Below are 24,313 nucleotides of genomic sequence, written 5' to 3' on the forward strand. Positions count from 1 at the left end.
AGGGTAATGACTGAGCTTGCTCTGTTGGAAACAGGTTTGGAGTGGGGTGGGGAGCTGATGACAACGTAAGGAGAATTGGGCCCAGGCTCTTGGTGCCACCTGAAGGGTTGGACCACGTCCTGTAGGCTGCTAGGAAACCACTGGAGGCTTTGAAACATGAGAGTGTGATCAGGTTGTGTTTTATAAATAGAGTTCTAGAATGGACTGGAGAGGTAAGAGCTGAGTCGGGGAGACCTGTTGGGAAGCTGTTGCAGTAGTCCAGGATGAGAAAGGATGGGTTTCACAGTGCTGCCGTTGGTGACTGAGGGTGGCAATGGGAGGGTGCATCTAAGAAGCAGAACCAACTGTCTAGGGAACAAATGAAGTATGACATAGAAGGGTGAGAGTAAAGGGTGTTACTTGCTTGGACAACTGGAAGAAGGGGCAGAATTGGAATGAAGGTGATGGGAGTCTCACTGTGTTAACCAGGCTGGTCTCGAACTACTGGGCCCAAATGATTCTCCCACCTCAGCCTTCCAAAGTGCTGGTATTACAGGAATGAGCCACTGTGGCCAGTGTGGAGACATCCTTTATAAAGGGGTCAAGGGTTCAGGAGCAGAAGGCACAGGTTTAGAAGGCTTGAGAGAGTGTGGGTAAGAAGGCTCAGGGGAGCAAACAGTCAGATGTTTGTGGCGGAAGCACCTCTAAGAACAATGGAAGGAGAACAGCCAGTGAGATTGAGGCTCCAACGGAGAGGCAGGAGAAGAATCCAGAGAAACACAGTGAAGCCCATTAAGGAGTGTTTCAGATGAAAGCAGCCAAAGGCAGCCCAGATAGTGTTAGCATTCAAAAGTATTAGTGTTTGTGGCTCACACCTGTAATCCCAGCACTTTGGGAGGCCAAGGCAGGTGGACCATCTGAGGTCAGGATTTCGAGACCAGCCTGGTCAACATAGTGAAACTCTGTTTCTACTAAAAATAGAAACATTAGCCTGGTGTGGTGGTACACACCCGTAATCCCAGCTACTCAGAGGCTGAGGCAGGAGAATTGCTTGAACCCGGGAGGCAGCGGTTACAGTGAGCCAAGATAATGCCATTGCACCCCAGCCTGGGCGACAGAGAAACACTCTGTCAAAAAACTATTAGTGTTTGGACTTGGGGTGTTGGAGACTGCCTGTAGTTTTGTTACTCAAAATCCTGGTTGTGATAAATTATATTCATGAAGCATTGTCAGAAGGCTCTGTAGCTCTTCCATTCCTCTAACGCAGCGGTCCCCAAACTTTTTGGCACCAGGGGCTGGTTTTGTGGCAGATAGTTTTTCCACAGATCCACGTGGGGGATGGTTTTGGGATGAAACTGTTCTACTTCAGCTCATCAGGCGTTAGTTAGGTTCTCATAAGGAGTATACAACCTAGATCCCTGGCATACACAATTCACGATAGAATCCTATGAGAATCTAATGCCGCCACTGACCTGATGGCGCGTTTTGAGGGTTGGCAGAGGGATACTTTGCCCTGGAGCAGTATTTGGCAGGCAGAGCATCACTGCTACATGGAACCACGTAAGAGCTGAAATAATTCTAGAGATCATGTGGAATTATCATCTGACGTTATAACTCCCCCAAAACCAAGACATCCAGGGTTGAGATGAATGTTTGGTTTTCTTTATGAAGAGCATGGTTTCTTGAATATTCAAGCTGGTTTTTATTACCAGCTGGATGGATTTGAAGTCCCACCTGATTCCAGTGCTGTAAAAGAGGTGTCTAGAAAATAATGATTTTCCTGTGGGTTTTGCACGTCACCTCCACTGGCAGTTTTAATAGAGGATATTCAGAGACGTTGTTAGCAGTGGCCCCGTCCTGAGATTAGTAGAGTCAGTGTAGACCACAGAGATAACTTTTTCAGTGCAGTAAGTGATGGAGTCGTCTGTTGTTAGGAATGACAGCAGTAATATCAGGTCCCCAGCTAAGTTACAGAAGCTACTTAAACCACAATGTACCTTTAAGTGGATTCACTTAGGCCCTAACCTGCTAACCACTGTAAGTCAACCTGGGGGATGGGACCGCTGTTCTTTTTGGTCTTGTGAATAGGAACAATTCCTGTGCCTTTTCTCCCTCACTGGTAAGGGTGATTGAAGCTAATCAGGATTATTGAGTATTAACCATGTGCTGGGTGCTGTGCTGAATGCTTCCGTTGCCTTATCTCATGTGATCCTTTTGTCTCCTGCAGGAGGTAGGCACTATTGTTATCTCCTTTCAGGCAATTTGCCCAGTGGTAATGTAGCTAGTGAGAAAAACCAAGACTGAATCCAAGTCCATCCACCTCTAGATCCTGCAGTCTTTTTTTTTTTTTTTTTTTTTTTTAGTTGGAGTCTTGCTCTGTCGCCCAGGCTGGAGTGCCGTAGCATGATCTCAGGTCGGTGCAATCTCCGCCTCCCAGGTGCAAGTGATTTCTCCTGCCTCAGCCTCCTGAGTAGCTGGGACTACAGGTGCATGCCACCACACCTGGCTAATTTTCGTATTTTTAGTAGAGATGGGGTTTCACCATATTGGCCAGACTGGTCTCAAACTCTTGACCTCATGATCTGCCCACCTTGGCCTCCCAAAGTGCCGGGATTACAGGTGTGAGCCACTGCGTCCATCCCATCCTGCATGCTGAACTGCTGGGCAACACTGCTGCCCACTTCTCATTGGGTGGGCACAGGTCTCTCTGCTGCCTGCTCTGGGCTCAGGATTCTGGGGAGATTAGGATGGGGAAGTAGGACAACTCTCCTCATACAAAGGCCTTCCGTTGTGATTCCACCTCTCTTTTCTGTCTCCCACTCCCAGAAGTGGCTTGCCTCCTATCTGCTGCCACCGCTGTGTAGTGCCTCCAGCCAGAGCTGCTTTCATTCTTCACAGATGTTGGAACAGGCTATGGCTACTTAGTCACATTCCTACCCTGCTGTCCTTAAAGTTAGCACAGGGTCCCTTTCAGGCTTCGTTTTTTTTTCAATTTTTTTTTTTTACGTCACCTCTAGCTTGGACCCTTTCAGGCTTTCTAAGAGCTTTTTATTTGTTTACTTTTAAACCTAGACCCAGCAATGTAAAGAATAGGCATGGATGCCAATGACAGGCCTTTGAGGGACCCCAGGAATTGTGGTTTTCCTGGGGATCCCAGCACAGGATGGGAGTGGAGGTTGTGAGGAGAGAATTGGGTTAGATGGGGTCTGGGGATGCAGAGTAAGTTCGCTGCCTTCCTCCTTGCTTGGGGGGGGGAGGGGCCTCGTCACATGTGCTACCTGTGCAGGTGTGTGGACCTGTCCAGTGGGAAGCAGAGGAAGTCCAGTTTGGTGATGGTGTTTAGCCTCTACTGCGTGTCCTGTGCTGCTGAGTTCATGGGGTACAAAGATGACTCTTGGAGCTGACCTCTAGTGGAGGATACAGAGGCAGAAAAGGGTGATTTCCATTTCATTAGGGTTAAGATGGAGGTGAGCACAGGAGAGGCCACTAAGCTCAGTACTGAGTGACATTTGAGTTGAGTGTCAACTCAAATGGACAAGTAAGGGGCTTGAGGAGAGGTGGAAAGTTTGTACCAGCCAGAAGAAATGGCGTTGGCAAAACCATGGAAACGTGAAGTGCGAGTGTGGTGTATTGAGGGGGACCTACAGGGAATGGTATAAGTTGCCAAATGCCTCCTCAGAGAGTTCCTGACACATGGTAGAATCTTAAATGTCAGTTCAATAAATGGAGTTGTAGGATAAGGTATAGAGGATAAGGGTCCGCAGCCATTCATGGGTGCCAGTGGTCATACACACCTGGAATTTATTATTTGGTTACTACATGCCAGGCACATATGGTGAGTGCTTTTCTTTTAACTTAGTTCATCCTCACGTGAGCCCTATGAAGTAGATATTATTACTGTCTCTGTCTTTTGTGAGGGAAGGGAGGTCCAGACAGGTTAGGTCATTTGTCCAAGGTCACACAGCTAGTAAATGGCAGAGCTGGGATTTGAAACTAGTTGCCAGTCATGTCTTTTTTTTTTTTTTTTTTTTTTTTTTAGGGTCTCACTGTGTTGTCCAGGCTAGTCTCGTGCTCCTGACCTCAAGCAGTCCTCCTGTCTCAGCCTCCCAAAGTGTTGGGATTACCAGCGTGAGCCATTGTGTCCAGTCGGTCCTGTCTTTTTAACCACTGCCCTGTGTTGCCTTTCTGAAGGCTGTAAGAGTGATGACATGGGCAAATCTGCTTTTTAAATAGACAATACTGGCTGGCATGCAGCGCGTGGATTTGAGGGGGAAAGAGGCCGAAAGGCCTGCCAGGCTGTAAGTCGGATGCTTACCTTACGGCTGTTGAGAGCATGGCCACTGAGGAAGCACCTCTTACAAGGACCTCGATACTAACACATGCTTGTGGCTCCTCCAATATTACTGTCACCTTGTCTCATCTTGAAAAGAGAATTCTAGATTTGGGGAGATGTCCCAGTGGTACATCTCATAGAGATGCTTGAAGACAAGTTAAAGGATCCTAATAGAAGGAGCAGGCTGGAATTTGGCTACACACAGGCATCAGGTTCAACATAAATGGGAAAGAGAAAAAATGGGTTGTTCCCAAAGGACCCCAAACTCCATGTCTGTCTGAACTCTCAGGTCTTCTCCTTTCTCTTTTTCTTTTTCTTTTTTTTTAAAGCGGCAGTGTCTATTTTCTTCCCCCATAAGCCCTTAAAAATAATAGATAAAATTCTGGTGTGTATCATGGGCCAGCTCTGTGTAAGCACTGAGATCATCTCACTTAACGCCTAGAACCCCTGTGGAGGTTGGTCTTATTAGCGTCTTATTAGCAATGGGGAAGCTGAGGGTCAGAGTGGTTTTACAACTTGCCAGACGTCATGCAGCTAGAAAGGAGTAGAACTGGTTTTTGTGAGTCCAGAGCCTACTCCTTGTCCAGTCTTCACCTCCTCTCAGACACTCCATGGAAACAACAACACAGAGGCATTCCTTGGGGACAGCCTTGTCCTGTGTCTGGAGGAATTCCTTCCTGTAGAGAGTCCCCCTTCACAGGTCCATTTCCGTGGCTGGGTATGTGGTGGTCCAGCCTCGCTTCCACGTCGTTCCTCACGTTCCTTTGTGGCTTAGTGAAAGCAACCTGCCTTCCGCCCCTCAATCCTGGTGGCACTCAGAAGGTTCTGTTTTGAGTTCCAGCAGCAATCACCCCCTTGTGGGAAAGGCCTGTCGGGTGGGCCGGCCAGGTTGGTGTGTGCGCCCTGTGCTCTTGGCTCTCGAGGTGGTGTGTCAAAGATCTTTGTTTTTAGTCATAATATCTCACATTTTTTTCTTTCCATGCTGATCAGCATGAGGTAGCTGGGGGTGGCAGCGAATCTTCCTTTAATTTCTTCTGTGACGGATTATTAGTTGAATTAAAATGACACTTAATTTGCACATGTGCCCTGAGGCTTTTAAATATCAAGCTCATTTGACGATTGTTGGAAATCAGTTTGGACTCTGTAGTATGTTCAATGAGTTGGACTCATGAAGCCCCATGGACCCCATTGTCCGTTAACAGGGGCTAAAGTCCAAAAATTAGAATGATGAGTTCAGCTTCATACTCTTAATTTCTTCCTTTTAAAAAAAAATCAATTTTCTTTTTCTTTTTTTTTTTTTTTTTTTAGGCGGAGTTTCGCTCTTGTTACCCAGGCTGGAGTGCAATGGCGCGATCTCGGCTCACCGCAACCTCCGCCTCCTGGGTTCAGGCAATTCTCCTGCCTCAGCCTCCTGAGTAGCTGGGATTACAGGCATGCGCCACCACTCCTGGCTAATTTTTGTATTCTTAGTAGAGATGGGGTTTCACCATGTTGGTCAAGCTGGTCTTGAACTCCTGACCTCAAGTAATCTGTCTGCTTTGGCCTCCCAAAGTGCTGAGATTATAGACGTGAGCCACCTTGCCCAGCCCACTCATATGTAATACAAAGAAGAAATGCTTATTCAACAGAAGTAGCTTTGAGTAAGTTTCAGGATTCAGACTTGAAGCTGAGCACAACCAGAAAGCTCTACCTGTGAACTTTTTTTTGGGTTTCCTTCAGAAGAGAAGTGAGAGAAGAAATAATTCTACTCTGGGGAAATGCATAATTTAGAAGCTGTCTGCATGTATAAGAAAACAGACTCTGTATCTGCTCTCTAAACTGAGACTGGCAGCCAGGGTCATTGTTTTTTTTTCTCCCCTCCGTGTTTGTGTAAGACGGATGGGCCTGGTGCTCTGTGTGCTCCCCAGCAGGTAGCTAAGGCTGTGGACTCGAGCAGTATTTGGCCTGGGGGAAGTCTACTACTTATTTTCCCCTGTCTGTCTTTCCTGTTTCCTTACTGTAACTCACCACCCCTTCCTTTCCTGGACGTGCTGTCTCTCCTGAGAATGGAACAGGAATATAAGAAAGGTTGAAGGGCCAGGCGCAGTGGCTTATGCCTGTAATCCCAGCACTTTGGGAGGCCGAGATGGGTTGCTCACCTGACGTCAGGAGTTCAAGACCAGCCTGGCCAACACGGCAAAAATCCCATCTCTACTAAAAATAAAAAAATTAGCCGGGTGTGGTGGTGGGCACTTGTAATCTCAGCTACTTGGGAGGCTAAGGCAGGAGGGTTGCCTGAACTTGGGAGGCGAAGGTTGCAGTGAGCCAAGATCGTGCTACTGCACTCCAGCCTGGATGACAGAGTGAGACTCTTGCCTCAAAAAAAAAAAAAAAAAAAGAAAAGAAATTGAGGGTATTTCAGGAAACTCCAAACAGGGTCCTTGGCTCTGTTTACCACCTTTCTACCTGTAACACTCTGGCACCCAACAGCATTGGCCTTCTTTGGGCTGTTTTGTCACCTTACCTGCTACCCAGAGTATGCCCAGGGTGTGATGAAGGGGTTCTTGATCCAAAAGTTTATATATTTTCATCTGGTCTGCTATGATGGCCAGGCCTAACTCTGAAGCAAAGCTGAGAGAATTATTTCCCACTTCTGTTTCCTTCAAGTGTTGCTCTAATGTACACTATCACCTGATTTTACATCTTTAAAACTAGAGGTGGGAGGCTGAGCAGGGAAGACATCATACCTTGTCCCCCTTAGGTCTGAATCCCATCAACAGTCATTTAGCGCAAGTATAATTGGTCACCTTGCATGTGGCGCCTCCTCTGCAGCTCAGGGCTGCAGAAGAGAAACGCTCTTGGGTGATAAGGGGTGGTGACTGCTATTTTCCTTCAGGCTAGTGCCAGGTAGAGATGTTGGCCACTCAGGAAGATACAAAGTGTCCCCGAAGTACGGCGGCCTCAGTGACTGCCGTGGTGGGAAGTATTCCAGGGAAGACGGCAGCTTTACTTTAAAAGATTTGGTTCCAGGGAGGTTTAGAGGAAAAAGAGGACGATGATTTGCAGGCTTTCTCTAAACATCCAGATGGATCCCAGACGTAGTCCGGCCAGGAAGATCTGATTTTGTTTGTCTTCCTTCCCCATCTCTCTAAATAATTTTATCTTCAAAGCTTGACGCAGGTGTTAATTAACACTCCCAGCTCTCCTGGGAGGTAGGCAAGTGGAAACACCACCCCTATTAGTGAAGCCCAGGGGATAGCAGGTGCTGAAGCCTCAGGCAGATGAGCCACAGAGAAGCAGAGGGTATCTGAGACCTTGTGACCCTGCCCTCAGACCTTTACTTGGACTTCCTGCTCACTTGGTTACCTTGGGAGCCACCTCACTTTCTCAGTGTCCTTGGTTCCCAGTAAAAGAGCTGAGGCTGTGGTAGAACAGATGTATGATACTATGGGATGAGTAATGGGAAGTCTGAGGGCTGGGGAGAAATTCTGGTAAAATTCACTGTTACTGTGAATTTGAGATGCAGGATTCTGATTATGCCATTGATTTAATTCATTTTTTAAAAATGTACTGTGTATTCATTTCTGAGTAAGGTGTTCTGCAAAGAGAATCACTTCTTCCCAAAGAGCTAGCTTGCCGTTAGGGATCCTGCTGATGGGGAACTTGATCCTTTATATCCCATGCTCAATCCGTAAAGCAAAGGCTGGGGTATGGGTTTTGCTGTCTCTGTAGGTGATGGCTTCAAGCATTGGACTCCTGACATCTGGAAATGGATGAGAAATCCAGGTGTGACTGTTGAATGTGGAGAACCTCTAGAGGCTATCCTTTCCCTTCTCCTTTAACCACTCACCTTGGTTGGCTCAGGAGAGGGGGGCCCTTAGGAGTCCTGTCCCTGGGGCTGTAGGTAGCACATCTTCAAGCCTGATGTTATCTAGGGCTGCCTGGGAATGATGGTAATGCCAGTGTGCCGGGTGTCCAGTGAAACTGCTGAGATGATACTGAACTTCCCACTCCAGAAAAGCAGCGAGACTGGAGTCTCCAGTGGTTTCTTTCTCATTCATTGGATATCTTGGGCATGATTCAAGGAACAAAGAAGTGGGTCATTTGATCCTAGAAGTGTTGTCCTCTTCACGGGTGGCAGTGGACTCTGCTTGCTTTGTAGGGAGCCCTGCTCCATCAGCCAATGTTAGTCCTCTTCCCTTGATGTTACAGGCTGCTGAGAACTAGCCCTAGACCTCTGCGTGAGGGTTCTTCTGCCGAAGACATCACCAGTGTGTGGAGCCTGCCCCACACCCACCCGCTGCCAAACCACGGCCTTTACCTGTGTCTTCCGCTGTTTCCCGTGCGACCCATCCTGTGGGAGTGCCTCGTGGGCCGCCCCAGAGTTCACCCCACGCTCAGCAGCGCCAATGGTGAAGATGACAAGATCGAAGACTTTCCAGGCATATCTGCCCTCCTGCCACCGGACCTACAGCTGCATTCACTGCAGAGCTCACTTGGCCAATCATGATGAACTAATATCCAAGGTACAGGTTTCCAGCAGGCCTTCCTTGCCTACCCCGGGGAGGGCGCTTAGTGCTCCTAAGGTTACCGAGGTTTACAAGCTCTCACAAGACACCGGAATACTTGTACTTCACCTTTGTACAGGGAGGGGTGACCCACATGACTGTCTCAGTCAACTGAGAAATAACTCTGAGTTGGAGGGACAGGGTAGTAGTTTAATTTGTTATTTTGGAAATGAAGTGTCATCCTTGTTGGAGGCTTTGGGGGCTGGCAGCTTGCAGACCAGAGAAGGGAAGCGGGTGGGGGGGGAATTGATGGAGCCTTGTGCTCAGCTGGCTTGGTTTAGGTTGGCAGATGAAGAGCAAGAGTGCTGTCTGCTCAGAAGTTAAATTCTAAGAAAGCAGGGGGATGTCTTGTAAGAGGGGTTCCTTAGCAAGATGAGAGAGCCCCCATGAAGTTATGAGACTGTTGAACTACTAAAATGGGTGGCCTTTGGCAGGGACCAAAAGTGGCTTGTTGAAGAGCTGACCCTCTGGCCTGCGGAGGCCTTTGTGGCTTATGGCATGACATTTGGTCATGATCAGAAGAATGGAACCCTGTTTTTCCTGAGGTGCTTAAGCAGCTGCTTTCTAAAGTTGGGGTTGGGGGATTATTAATAAGTAAATAAACCAACAGGCCAGTTGTGCGATTCAGGAAATGAATCCTTCAGGCAGCATTCTCAGGGGAAGTGCTTCCCTCCTGGCCCTGGATTCCCAGGGGAGGAGAAACAGGTTTTACTAGGCTGCATGACAAAGAGAAAGAGATCATGGAAGACTTTTTCCTTAAAAAAGCATCTTGGGGGAAAAAAAAGGAAAAAATTAAAAAAATAAAAAGTAAAAAACATCTTAACCCAGAACCTGCACTTTATGCCATTAAAGTAAAAACAAGCCAACCCACCTTTATGCAGACCCAGAGAGAGTTTCGTTTTGTTTTTAAATCAGTGTTTTTCATCTGTTTGTAAGAGCTGCTGGAAAAGGTGGCTGTTTTGCTTTCTGTGCGTCTGGTTTGGTAGCCCTAGCCAGAAAGAAATGAAGGATCTAGTCAGTGCTGGTAGAACAGTCCTCTCCAGCTGGCTGATTTGACCTGGGAAGAAGACCTTTGAAGAAAGCTGCCCAAACAACCACGTCTGTAGTAGTGAGGATTTTCAGATCAGGCCTGAGGACCATACCCCTCGTTCTGACGCACCCCAGGGTCTAAGGTGACCACAGAGCTTGAAATGTACAGCCCCGTAGAGTCCTATCCTCTGGCCAGCCTCTCACGCTGCCCCACTTTCCTTTCTTTACAGTTCTGCTAATTCTTCTCCTTTATGCTGCTATGTTTCAGCCAGCCTCTAGCTTCCTTCTCAGCTTTCCTTTGAATTTTGGGGAACCCCTTGAGCCTGGAAGTTTGAATGTGAGGAGGTGTCCGTGAGAGAAGAGAGGAGTTGGTCTCCTGGGCATTTGAACTGGGTTTGTGAAGTTGGAGGGGAATCGTGAGTTGTCTTTTTTTTTGGAAATCTCCAGAGAAATTATCTACTAGGGAAGCCAAGGCAAAAATTTTTTTAATACAAGGAAGGTATTTTAATACAATAAGGTATTTTAGCCCCATCTATGTACTAAAAACTGCAACTTGACACTTTATAAATGTTCTCTCACTTAACCTTCATGTGAAGTCTTTAAGGTAGGTGACATGAGTCATATTTTATGCGGATGAAGAAGCTGAAACTCATAAAACTTGTCCAAGATGTCAAATCAGAGGTTCAGAGAAGACTGATTACTTGGAGTGGGTGTTCAGGAGGGATTGCTGGAGGAGGTGATTCTTTGATCTGGCCCTAGTAAGATGGGCAGAAGCTGAATATGTGGAGATGGCAGTGGCCTTCAGAATGTGTGTCTTTTCTCTTTGGCCTGGTATACAGGGCCTTTGGCAATTTGGTAGAGTCTAGCTTTTCCTTGTTAGGTCTCCAGCCAGTTCTCTACTTTGTTTTAGCCACTCAGAGCTAAGCCACGTTCCCTGAATGTGCAGGTAGGGGTATTTCAGGGCTCTGCTGTAGCCAAGAGTGTCCCTTCTCCTTCACCTCCCTCCTCTTTCTCCTGAGCTCTTTCTCACATGTCCTTGGGCCATGGCCTATATCAGCTCTGTGTCTCAGGGTCAGAACCTGACCCATGGCCAGAGCTCAGTGAATGATAAATGAATAGATGGAGGTTGAGCCTTGGAGAAGACAAGTAGTGAAAAAAAAAAATACTTTGTTGGCCTCACGTCCTTCCTCTGCCTTTTGGGGCAGAAAGGCTCATTCACAAGTCCAGGCCAAAGTCAGCACAGGCTTCAGTTTCATTGGCTCAGGCCGGTACACAGATGGGGTGCATTAGAGCTTGATGATTTAAAGGGTTGGGTGAAATGCCTGACTGTGGGGAAAGTGTGAGGGAGCTGTGGCTGGCATCGCACAAAGGTTCCTTTATTTCACCCCACAGCCACCCCCGGCATTAAATAATCTATAGATTCTTATGCAGGTCTGCCTAATGGAAAGATCATTGCCCCAGCCTCCTCCTTGGAAAACAGGCCTTTCTTTTCATTTATCCCCTCCTCTCTTCCATTTAAGAAAGTTCAAGGAGAGAATGTCTCTCCTGTTCTCCTCTCTTGACTTAATCTCCTATGCAGTTTCAGAATCTGCCCAGTGGGAGTTAGGAGCTGGGAAGCAGATAACTGGAGCTGGAGCAGCAATGTAATTAAATGATACTTTGTACTGGTAATAGGGCCTTTCATCTGAAAGCTTGACATTTGTTTAGTGCAAAAAAAAAAAAAAAAAAAAAAAAAAAGAGAGAGAGAAAAAAATGTGAGTGCTTTCGTTATGAAGAAGGGGACACAAAGGTCTGAGTGTGTGACCAGCAGCAAACTGGGACTAGGACTGGAACATCAGGCTCCTTCCTATCCGTGTGCCTAAGCCTACATGGAAAATGTACAGTTAAACAGTTTTTGAGAACAGCTGGGTTCTTGTATGGCCATGGTGGTGGAAAGAATCCTGCACCAGGCTTTCTGCCTTCCCAGCTTGCTCTAGATCCCTAGAGGCCTTGTTGTCTGCAACCAACTATCCAATTTCCAAGCATCAGTTTCTCGTTCATAAAACAGGTGAAATAATAATGACTGTGTTTAAGGCTCTCTCAGACTATTAGGGTTGCTAAAACAAAATATCATAGACTAGTTAGCTTATAAACAATGGAAATTTGTTTCTCACAGTTCTGGAGGCTGGGAAGTCCAAGTTCGAGGTACCAGCAGTTTCAGGTCAGTGAGGGCCTGCTTTCCGGCTCACAGACAGTTCCTCACTTAATCTGACATGGTAGAAGGGAGGGTTCTCTCTCTGGCCTCTTTATAAGGACACTAATCCCATTCACAAGAGCTTTGCCTGATGAGCTCATCACCTCCCAAAGGCCTGATCTTAGGGGTGAGCATTTCAACAACAAATGAATTTTGGGGAGGCATTCAGACCATAGCAAATGTCTCTAGCAGCCTAGCAGCCAGCACTTACTGTGTGCTCACCATGTGCTATCCCCATAACAGTCCTGTGGAGTAGGCATACCTTACTTGGGGGAGCAGGTTTATCTCATTGGATTGTTATGAGTCTCAGATGAGATCATGGACATGTGGGTGGTTTGCAAATTACGAAGCTCTATGTAAATGTAAAGTAGTCAGTTTGCTTCTCTTGGCCTTGCTGTCCAAAAGAAAAGAACAAAAAGGCAAGGGGGTGGGTTGGAGGAGATTATTCCTGCCTGACACCAACCAGTTTTAGTTTGGCTAAGATGGCTTCACTTTAGAACCTGAGGCACAAGAGTTGGATACGAGAAGGAGTGATCGAAAGCCAAATGTATCTGTCGAAAGGTAACATGGCATTTTCTCTGTAATATGGGAGAGAGGGTAGGGGGGAAAACTCTTTGAATTGATGGCAGAACTATCTAGGGAATGTGCTGAGACATCCTACAATTTCTTTCTTAGGGGGTGTTGTGGTCTAAATGCTGGAGTGTTTGCACGCAGAGGTATTTTGAGTTGGCACAAGGAATTGCTCACACTGTTGTTTCTTCCCTAATGGTACAAGCCCTAGTATAAAAATATGCTTTGGTTATAAAATAATAATAGCTTCAATTGGAACAGTGAGTAGCCAGACCTGTGAGAATAATCTAAACACTCACTTTAGTGGACGTAATCTGTTATGGAAACCTGGGTCTTCACAAAGCTTTTGTATGAAAATTTTTTGTCTGTTGTCCTGCCTTTGCCTCCCTCCTGCCAACCCCTTGATGGATGGCATTGTGGAGTTGGCCATTTAGGAATGATACATTGGATTAATTTATCACAAATGCACTTTGGGGATTTGTGACTTCATGCCAACACAGGCTTGCTTTAGTGCTCTGGGTCCTGGAGGAAAGCGGCGGTAGGAACTGTAGAATGGGTATGCAGCGGACGTGGGATGAGGAAACCTTTTGCTCAGTCTGCAAGACTATTTACATTATTATTATTATTATTATTTTGAAATGAAGTCTCTCTCTTTCGCCCAGACTGGAGTGCGGTGGCACCATCTCAGCTCACTGCAGCCTCCACCTCCCGGGTTCAAGCGATTCTCCTGCCTCAGCCTCCTGAGTAGCTGGGATTACAGTCGCCCACCACCACACCCAGCTAATTTTTGTATTTTTAGTAGAGATGGGTGTTCACCGTGTGGGCCAGGTAGTCTCCATCTCTTGACCTCATGATCTACCCGTCTCCGCCTCCCAAAGTGCTGGGATTCCAGGCGTGCGGCCTACGTTGTTGTTACATCAGATCTGTAGGTCAGATTATCTTCTGGTGACAAATACGGAATTCCCAGAATTACCGACCATCTCGTTCAAACCTCTCTTCATGAGGAAACAAGTCATGGGTGACTCAGTGAGCAGCCTGAGGTCACACAGCCTCAGAGCCAGGGCCGTCTGCCTTGTACCCCTCCACGGTGTTCTGTGTGAGGAGCCCTGGCCTGACTTGTTTTCAGGCTCTGGGCAGTCCTGCTGAGGTTGGGAGCATTTAGGACACAGGTGGTTTTTGTTCCCTGGGGGGTTCCATCGGGCTTACAGTGGTGACATTTAGGTTTTCCCTTCCTGTCTAGAGATTAGACGTGGCATTGCTTTGAGAAGAGTCGGGGAGTGAGATGTTCTGAAGCCTTGTATTGATCTAGTGGCTGCCAAGGTAGACTCTGCCCTCAGTTTCCCAGGTCTGGCTCTGAGCCCTCCTGTCCTATACCAGTGTAGTGTAGTACCCAGTGCGGTGGCTTAGAAGCAGTGCCACGGAGGGAGGGCTGCTGTGGAAGCACCGAGATCTGCCCCGTTCTCTCCTGTCCACTCTGCCTTTTAGGGCAGGGATTTGTTTCCCAATTCCCACAGCTCACCAGTTTGTGTTTTGTTTTGTTTGTTTTCTTCCTTTTTTGAGATGGTGTCTCCCTCTGTGGACCAGGCTGTAGTACAGTGGCGCGATCTCGGCTCACTGCAACCTCCGCTTCCTGGGCTCAAGTGATTCTCCTGCCTCAGGCTCTCAAGTAGCTGGGATTACAGGCACACACTACCACACCCAGCAAATTTTTGTATTTTTAATAGAGATGGGATTTCACCATGTTGGTCAGGCTGGTCTCAAACTCCTGACCTCCAGTGATCCGTTTGCTTTGGCCTCCCAAAGTGTTGGGATTATAGGTGTGAGCCACTGCGCCTGGCCAGTTTGTGTTTTTAATGTACAATAAAACTACTCTCTAAAATCTTGATGGAATTATCTATGTCCTGAAACCTTAATGTAAATAATAAATGCAGGAATATAATTTCTAAAACTCCCCTCATTTCTTTTTTTCTCTAGGTGCCCTGGAAAACGGTATAGTGAGCATTGAGTTATATCATTAGTAGTGCTGTTAGTGGCTACTGTGTCACGTTAGACATCGTAATTTATAAAGAATATGTACAGTATAATCAGACCAGAATGCTAGTTAGCAAAAATTAAAAATAAAGATGAAAAGAAATAATAAAAAAGAATCTCTACAATATGAGATGTAGCTCTTAAAGGTAATTGTTCTATGAACTTACCTAACTTGCAAAATAGATATTTTGAGCTCTAGTTTTGTTAATTGAGCTCTAATTTTTTGATCTTCAGTGGCTATGTGACATAATGATTTTTACAAAAACCATGTTCGAATAAAATTCATATTTATTTTTTAAGAGGAGGGGAAAAAACAGATTGCAGGCATAAATGTCTATCTCAAAAAGTAAACCTTTTGTAGAAAGAATAGTGGGAGCTGGCTCTTTACCAGAGCAATGGTGCTAAGAAACAGAAGGGTGGGAACAGCTGCTCTGTATGGCCCAAGCTTTAGTGGGTGCCTCTGCCGCTTTGCTGTTGAATGCTAGTGTTTCTTTTTTTTTTTTTTTTTTGAGATGGAGTCTCACTCTGTTGCTCAGACTGGAGTGTAGTGGCGTGATCTTGGCTCACTGCAACCTCTGCCTCCTGGGTTCAAGACAGTCTCCTGTCTCAGCCTTCCGAGTAGCTGGGATTGCAGGTGTGCGTGACCACACCTGGCTAATTTTGGTAGTTTTAGTAGAGACAGGTTTTGCCGTGTTGGCCAGGCTGGTCTCGAATCCCTGAACTCAAGTGATCTGCCTGCCTCGGCCTCACAAAGTGCTGGGATTAGAGATTTCAGCCACCGCACCCAGCCATGTCAGTGTTTCTTAAACATCACGTCTAAGCTATAGCCAAGGCAGAAGTGACAAATTATGGAGGAGTTACAGCACAACCCAATAAGCCCAGTTTCAAGACATGCTCTACCATTTTGGCTTTTATAAAGAGAATCACATTTCCCAACCTAAAATTACTTAATTGTTTTCTTGAACTGTGTGACCTTTGGAAGCCCTGTCTCCTACTAATGAAGTGTTAGCTCTTTTGTACTCCTCTATAAGTATCTGTTGACCACCCAGGAAGGGGTGACAGGTGAATCAAGTCTGTACAGAAAGTCTCCAAACAAAGGGATGTGGTTACTTTACAGTGTTTCTTGGTGAAAAGAAACTATTTGGGGGTTGTAAAATACAGCATCTTATGGTATCTTCCCTCCATAGGGGCAGAGATTGAACCTGTTCAGGATGAAAAGAGCCATAAATTAGGCTGGGATTTTTTTTTTCTTTTTTTTTGAGACAGCGTCTCACTCTGTCACCCAGGCTATAGTGCAGTGGTGCAGTCTTGGCTCACTGCAATCTCTACCTCTCGAGTTCAAGCAATTCTTGTGCCTCAGCCACCTGAGTAGCTGGGATTATAGGCATGCATCACCATGCCCAGATAATTTTTGTATTTTTAGTAGAGACAAGGTTTCACTCTGTTGGCCAGGCTGGTCTCGAACTCCTGACCTCAAGCGATCCACCAGCGTTGGTCTGCCAAAGTGCTGGTATTACAGACGACAGCCACCGTGCCCAGATTGAGATAATATGTATAGCACAATTGGTCCACAGTGGGACCATTTTAACTGGATCTCAAGAGTTTCTTGCGTATGTGGGTGATGGCAATGGGGACTGTGCCTATACTTGCTCTTTTCATTTTATTGATTCCATTCTGTCTTTGCACAAATCCTAATTATGTACTCTGTGTGTGTGTGTACATAGCACTATTTTATTTTATTTTTTTAAAGACGGGGTTTCACCATGTCGGAGGCTGGTCTTGAACTCCCGACCTCAGGTGATCCGCCCACCTTGGCCTCCAAAGTGCTTGGATTACAGGCGTGAGTCGCCACATCCGGCCCATAGCACTATTTTAGATATTATAACACTACCCTCAAAGATTTTGTTCTCAAGGAACTTTTATCCTAGTTTGGGAAATAATAGATTCATGTTATGCCTTCTTGAAGTTTCTGCTTCATCTTGTGTTTCTTTTAAAGCAATTATCACAGTATGATGACGCATGTTTCCCATTAGCCTGTGAATTACTTGAGGAGACGATTGTGATATCATTTTTGTGTCTCTAGCAGCAGCACAGCTCCTAAGACTGATAGATTCTCAGTGAATATCTGAGTGAAGACTTAGTACTCTAAGATAGAGATCTTTATCAGTGAGTTTCAATCTGGGTCTATGGACTGGCTTCAGGGAATCCATGAAATTGCATGTATATTTTTCTAGGGAGGGTTTCATGGCTTTCATCAGGCTCTCCACCAAAGATACTGTTGATCAAAAAAGGAAAAAAAAAACACACACACACAAACACAATATCAAACTTTAAGATCCATCTGTCTAGAAAATGCAGTTCTGGGAAGACTTGATGGAAGAAGTAACATTGACCTGTGCCTGGAAGCAGAAGCCTCAAATGATGGGGAGGAGCTGGTAAAAGGAGCAGCAGGAACAAAGAGCCAGAGGCAGGGAGCACACAGGGAGCAGCCTTTCTTTGGGTAGAGGTTGAAAAACGGTGAAAACACATTGAAAGTGTAGGTTGAAGTCAGATTATTAGGAGAATAGAAGCTAGGATGTTATCCCATTGACAGTTGGATGCTACTGAAAACTTTTAAGCAAGCGATGACATGACCAGCAAATGGTCAGTGTTGCCGTGGTATGGTAGATTGAACTAGTGAGGAAGAGACTAGAATGGAGCAAGTGGTGTCTGTCCATTGCAGTGGTCCGAATGTGTTCCAGGCACATGGTGGTCATTTAGCAAATACTCCTTGATCACTGCTTGGCAAAGAAATAGAAGCATTCTATGGTTTTTAAAAAATTGTCTTTATCATTGGTAGGCATGGACAAGGGGAATTGAGTTCAGGAAGTCACATGCTTTAGATGGGAGGCAGACCTGTCCCAGTCAGTCACGCCTGCTCCCTGTGAAAATTAATGATCTGGGTACACGTAGAGTTGCTCACCAATTTAGTATCAAGGGAGCTGCTGGGACCAAATCTGGTGAATCATCTTTATGTTTTGTTTCTCTTTTGCTGCAGACTGCAGGCAGCTGGAGCACAAAATCTGCTCAAATGTGATTCTTTCTATGTGGTTACTTTAAATACCAAAAGGAAACATTGACTTGAGCGATGAGGCGTACCCTGAAAATTAACTCTGTGGTTTGCAGATGCCTTTAAGGTTCCAATCATAAGATTGGTTTGTGTATTAGTGTCTAGGCTCTCAGCAGGGGCACTAGTAATCAAGCTTGTGTTTCCAGTCAAAATCCAAAGAAACTCTTATTCATCAGGGTGTTCACTCTGGGAAGCAAGAAGTGGGTGCAGGATCCCTTTGTTTCTGTTTGAGCAATGGCACTCCCTCTCGCCTCTGGATTGGTAAATCTATACCATCGTTAGCTTGACTGTTTGTATTTGGGGGCCTGACTAGAATCCACGGTCGTACACTGCTTGTTCAGTTCAGTGTTTCTTGTGCTTTAAACAACATTGAAACCTGGATGGTAAAGATAGGAGATGCCTCCTGCATTTAAAGAGCCTGTGGTCTTTAGGAAACATGGGAATGCAAGGCTCACCACAGAGGGTAGACGAACGCTGCAGATGAGGTTGTTTGGTGTTGTAACAAACACACAAGATGTAAAATCTACATTGCTGCTATTAGCTATTATTTATTGAACACCTTCTTAGTTTTTTGTTTGTTTGTTTTGAGATAGAGTCTCGCTCTGTCACCCAGGCTGGAGAGCAGTGGCACAATCTTGGCTCACTGCAACCTCCGTCTCCCCCCGTTCAAGTGATTTCTCCTGTCTCAGCCTCCTGAGTAGCTGGAATTACAGGCGTGCACCACCGTGCCTGGCTAATTTTTGTATTTTTAATAGAGACGGGGTTTCACCGTGTTGGTCTTGAACTGATCTTGAACTGCTGACCTTGTGATCCACCCGCCTCGGCCTCCCAAAGTGGTGGGATTACAGGCGTGAGCCACTGCGCCTGGCCTGTTTTTTGTTTTTATGTAGAGACAGGGGCTTACTCTGTTCCCTAGGCTGGTGTAAAACTCCTGACCTCAAGTGGACCTCTCAAAGTGTTGGGATTATAGGTGAGACACCACGCTGGTACTAAAGACTTGTGGGGTTTTTTGTTGTTGTTTTGTTTTTTTAAGATGGAGTCCCATTCTGTTGCCCAGGCTGGAGTGCGAAGGCACCATCTCTCCTCACTGCAACCTCCAGCTTTTGGGTTCAAGCAATTCTCCTGCCTCAGCCTCTCGAGTAGCTGGGATTACAGGCACGTGCCACCACGCCCGGCTAATTTTTGTATTTTTAGTGGAGATGTGGTTTCACCGTGTTGGCCAGGCCGGTCTCGAACTCCTGACTTGACCTCAAGTGATCCGCCCGCCTTGGCTTCCCAAAATGCTGAGATTACAGGCGTGAGCCACCACACCCTGCCCAACACTTTTCTCTTTATCGAGCACCTACTGTGTGCCAGGAACTCCTTTAGGTATTTTGCTTACTGCATCACTTACTTTACAACATCCTTTCAATGTGGGGATTAAGGCCATAGGTTACCAAGAAGCCAGGTGGGTTTGGATTCAGATCTGCTCATGTGCTTTTTGCTACCTCTTGGCAATGTGGCCTAGGTTCTTTTCGCGTTGCTGATTTTATGGTCTACTCGGTAATGCTTGTGGCAAATCCCACCCTTTCTTCCCTCCTGTCATTTTCCTTGCCTTGGTGAATCTTTCTCTTTTCCTCTCTCTTTATTCACTTCCTACCCATTCTTGAAGACCAGCTCATGTACTTTTTTCTTCCAGTGAGTCTTACTGATTTATAGGATGCTCCTCCTGTCTGTAGAAACCACTGTCTAGTTGTTCATTTGGAAATTAATGACTGTCTTGTGATGTGGCCTGTGTTATTATCGTTACTTGCACTTTTTATGTATAATTGTCTTGCTTCCTAACAAGATTCTCAATGTCCTGGAGTCAAAGATGCTTAGAACTTTATGGCTGGAGGTGCCTTTGGACCTGGAGTTTCTAGTTCAACTCCTCATTTTGCAGATTAGGAAACCAAGGCCCAGAGAGAAACGAAGGGCTTCTTGATTTTGTGCTTTGCCACCTCCTTCCCACCACACCACCTTGCACATAGCAGATGCTTGTAAGTGCTGGAGGGAGCCCTGGGAGAGGGCCGGCACCTGGGAGATTGAAAAGATCAAGGGGTATGATCTTGGGCAAAACTGTTCGCCTCTCTGGCTCTCCCTTTTCTTCATGTATCTGAATGAGTGCAACAGGTTAGACTGTCTTTAAACTTCCTTTTACCTCCCCCGCATCTTTCGAGCCTAATGTAGTAATGTAGTAGCATCAGATATGAGGCCATATAACATAGCAGCTCATGGTATAAACTCTGGGCCAGACCGTGTGGGTTCTAACCCTGGCTTATTCATTTGGTAGCTGTGTACAGTAAGTAATCCCTCTGTGTCTTTTTTTTTTTTTTTTTTTTTTTTTAGGAGGGGGGTTTTTCTTATTACCCAGGCTGGAGTGCAATGGCCCGATCTCGGCTCACCGCAACCTCCGCCTCCTGGGTTCAGGCAATTCTCCTGCCTCAGCCTCCTGAGTAGCTGGGATTACAGGCACGCGCCACCATGCCCAGCTGAATTTTTGTATTTTTTAGTAGAGACGGGGTTTCACCATGTTGACCAGGATGGTCTCGATCTTTTGACCTCGTGATCCACCCGCCTCGGCCTCCCAAAGTGCTGGGATTACAGGCGTGAGCCACCGCGCCCGGCGAGACAGAATCTTGCTCTATCGCCCAGGCTAGAGGCTAGAGTGTGATCTCAGTTCACTGCAACCTCCGCCTCCTGGGTTCAAGCAGTTCTCCTCAGCCTCCAAGTAGCTGGATTACAAGTGCCTGCCACCACACCTGGCTAATTTTTTTTTTTTTTGTATTTTTAGTAGAGACGGGGTTTCACCATGTTGGCCAGGCTGGTCTGGAACTCCTGACATCAGGTGATCCACCCGCCTTGGCCTCCCAAAGTGCTGGGCTTACAGGCATGAGCCACTGAGCCTGGCCCCCTCTGCGTCTTAATGGCCTCACTGGCAAATGGGATTAATACTAATATTAGACACCTGATAGGATTTTTGTGAAAATTAAATGAGGTAATCAATGTGAAGTCCTGCCCCAGGGCCTGGCATATAGTAACTGCCCAATCAGTGTTGGAAGCTGGTGTTAGTCTGTGGAGATACACGAAGGAAAGCAAATGGAAAGTGACACTCAGCTAGAACAGGACCTGGCACCCCAATAGGACCAACCCACTTGTTTGTTGCCCTTCATTTTGGAGAGTCTCAGCTGTTGCTCTTAAGCCCTACAGTTGTCATCCGTGGTCTTTTGAAGCCTCTCATTATGGAGTTGCTTGTTCCTTGTCCTCCCAGGGGAGCCAGCAGATCTCAGGAGGTAGTGAAATAGCAGCAGCACCTTCCACCACGGCTCCTTGGGGCCTTACCTTTAGGCAGCAGCCAGGCCTCTCTAGAATGTAAATGCAAAAGTCTCCCCCTGCCTCCTTCCCTCCCAGTCTGTCAGGCGGTTACTGTGCCTCTGACCCACCTGAGGCCCCCAGTTTGCTGTGACACAGCAGCCGAGAAGTCTCTGGCCCAGACAGTGTAGCAGGAGCTAAGAACTGCATGTCAGTTTGATTCCTTCTGTGACCCTTCAGGGTAGGGGTGGGGGTATCTTTTGAAAGAAACCCTTTTCTTTATCTTAAAAAAACAAAACCAAAAGAGAATCTGCGATAACCTTTGTTTCCAAAGCACTCAGCAAAGCTGCCGAGAGGAGGGTTTGACCCGGTGACCCAGAGTATTATCTCTGGGGTAAGGACTTCCCAGCCAAGGGGAGCTTTAGCTGTTTCCCTCCTCTCCCTGGCTTATGCTGGTGGCTGGACAGTGAGTCAGAGGAGGAGGGAGAGAGGAAGAGAGGAGGAGATGCTAAAAACAACAACATCTAATCAGCCCATAAACTCCCTCCCTTCCAGACCACAGTGATGTCAAGAGGCGGAGCAGGTGGCGCTGGTTCTCTCCTCCCCTTTTGTCCCCGACACCCTTAGGTCTTTGAAGGGGTAAGTTATGATCATCAAAAGGAAAATTCTGTATCTTTGGGGGCCCAGGAGCTCCTTTTCCTTCCTGTTAGGGTTGGCTCCACCAAAAGCAGTTTTCTGTTTCCTCACTTATCTGTTGGGAGACTAACCGTCACCTTAGTGTCCCACCAGATAAATGAGGAGACAGAAGAGTCTTTCCTCGCCAAAACAAAAAATCACTGAGTAAATCCTCCTGCACTAAGCCCCATCATTTGTTCCGCTTTGCACGAGCTCCTCTGACATGTTAGACTCTGGGAACACAGTGGCAAACATGCAAGCTTTGCCCTCACTGAGCCCGTACCCAGTACCCTTTGCTTCCTGGGAGGCCCAGCACGTGAAGGAGTGGCTGGTGGGCAACAGAAACAAGGATCTCCTTCCTGAGCCTGGCCCCAGGGTTATCGGGGCAGCTGAAAAGCCAGCATTTCCATAGTGCTTTCCATTCAGTTTGCCTAATTTTCATGAGATGCTGAAGTGCATACGGCCTTTTTTTCCCTGGCGGTCCTTATCCTCCCTCCCCTGCAGAGCGAGCTTGCCCAGCCTGGTGGGGCAGCCCCCTGTTCTCTGATGCATCTTTGGAGGAATGCCTGTGTTCTCAGGACCAGGCCTCTGCCTGGATGGGGGCTGCTGTGTTTACACTACTGACCTTCGGAAAGCTGCCAGCTTTATCCACATCTGGCCTTTCCCCTTTAGGTGCTGAATGTTCCAAACCACAGGTAGGACTTGGAGGGGGCCTTTAAGGTTCATCCCAGACACATTCACCGAGGAAACCCGAGGAGAGAGGAAGCCAGTGAAACTAGGCTTCACTGAGCTCTTTGACGCTCGAAGCCCCCATATTTCTTGATTCTCCCCACTACCAGCAGGAGAAAACAACAACAACAAAAACACAAACTTCCCTGTCTGTCTCTTTCTCTATAAAAACAAGAGGCCAGCTTGCCCCGAGCGTTGTGGGGGCAGGTGCTGGGTAAATACAGGAGAAAGGAAAGCCGATAAGATAAGGTCTGACAAATCTAGGTCACCCGGCTGCTGCAAGGCACCTGTGTGACTGGTCACCTTGAAACTGATGGGAGGAGTATGGACTTTTGTTCAAGGCTCAGACTGGCTGATTTCCCGTGCCTTTGTTTGTTTATTTATTCAATAAACATTAATTGAGTGTCATGATGTCTCAGGCCATGTATTCAGTGTTGCTGGTCCCTGTGTGCCTCTGACAGGCAAAACCTCCTCCTGGATCCTAGGCCTGTAACCAGGGCTAAAAAAAGAAATGACTTCATTCAAAAGCCAGTTGGTTCACTCACTTCCAGAGTAGGGGCAGCTGGTCCCTTGGTAGAGGGGAGGGGCTGTTTGCAGTCTGGATTCCCTGTTCTTTGGGCTAGATCCAAGGATCTGCAAAACTTTTTCTATAAAGGCCAGATAGTATTTTACGCTTTGCTGGACATATGGTCTCCACTCAAATCTGCAGCCACAGAGAATACATAAACAAATGAGCACGGATGTCTTCCAGAAAAAAATTTATTTGCAAAACAGGTGAAAGGCCCAATTTGGCTCTTGGACTGATTTACTCAACCCTGGGTAAGATGATTAGAATGACTGTTGTGAAATGGGTGTTGGAGAAATGGGTTTCTGTGATTTCAAGAGGAATCTCAAACCAGCATGCTGGCTGGTATGGAGAGCGTAGGGGTTGGGGCACCATGCTAATTGACAAGGTCTAATTGACACCCTGGTGGGAATTCCATGCCACAGGCCAGACTTCAGCCCCATCCCTCTAGCACCCACTGGTTCCCACCATAGGTTGCAAGGTGATCAAGCCAGATAGGGCACATAGTTTCCTACAGAGTCATCATCACTGTAATGGGAAAACAGTGTGGGGCCCTGCTGAGGGAGAGTCTGTGGCACCATTTGAAAAGCCTCGAATGAGGGTCAAGCCACCTCTGCTCCAGACCTAGCTTTGCACTAAATTTTCAGTGTGGCATTGAGCAAGTCACTTAACCTCTCTGATCACTCTGCATATATTGAATCTTACTGTATGAAGCACTGGGGATACAGAAATGGATGCAATGAAATTGTCTTTTTTTTTTTTTTTTTTTTCCCTAGAGTTTCACTCTGTTTCCCAGGCTGGAGTACAGAGGTACAATCACAGCTCACCACAGCCTCAAGTTCTCAGGCTCAGGTGATCCTCCCACCTTAGCCTCCTGAGTAGCTGGGACTATAGGCATGAGTCACTAGGCCCGGATAATTTTTGTTTTTTTGTAGAGACAGGGTTTCTCCATATTGCCTAGGGTGGTCTAAAATTCTTGGGCTCAAGCGATCCGCCCGCCTTGGCCTCCCAAAGTGCTGGGATTACAGGCATGAGCCACTGCATCTGCCCCAAATTCTTGCCCTTAAGTACCTTATGATCTAATGGGGAAGGCAAACAGGTAAACAGTGATAAAATATAGTGAAACACAGTCATTCTTTCACTGTAAGTGATTGTTCTGGATGTTATAAGGGTAAAGAGCAGG

At 46.7% G+C, this 24,313-nt stretch overlaps 1 protein-coding gene across 2 annotated transcripts in view; it reads left to right on the forward strand.

Annotated features, from left to right (window-relative positions):
• YPEL2 (yippee like 2) overlaps positions 1 to 24,313 on the forward strand; it is a 65,562-nt gene that overhangs the window by 10,927 nt on the left and 30,322 nt on the right. Inside the window, exon 2 of one of the 2 annotated variants that reach the window (XM_032280696.1) lies at positions 8,504 to 11,031. In XM_032280696.1, the coding sequence (XP_032136587.1) occupies positions 8,504 to 8,801 (298 nt within the window). In that variant the 3' untranslated portion in view covers positions 8,802 to 11,031. Of the gene's footprint in view, positions 1 to 8,503; positions 11,032 to 24,313 lie in introns of those variants that run through there. The other variant, XM_032280698.1, reaches the window with a different exon arrangement.

The sequence above is a fragment of the Sapajus apella genome, unplaced genomic scaffold (assembly GCF_009761245.1).
Source record: "Sapajus apella isolate SASKATOON/1434 unplaced genomic scaffold, GSC_monkey_1.0 scaffold12, whole genome shotgun sequence".
Lineage (NCBI taxonomy): Eukaryota > Metazoa > Chordata > Mammalia > Primates > Cebidae > Sapajus > Sapajus apella.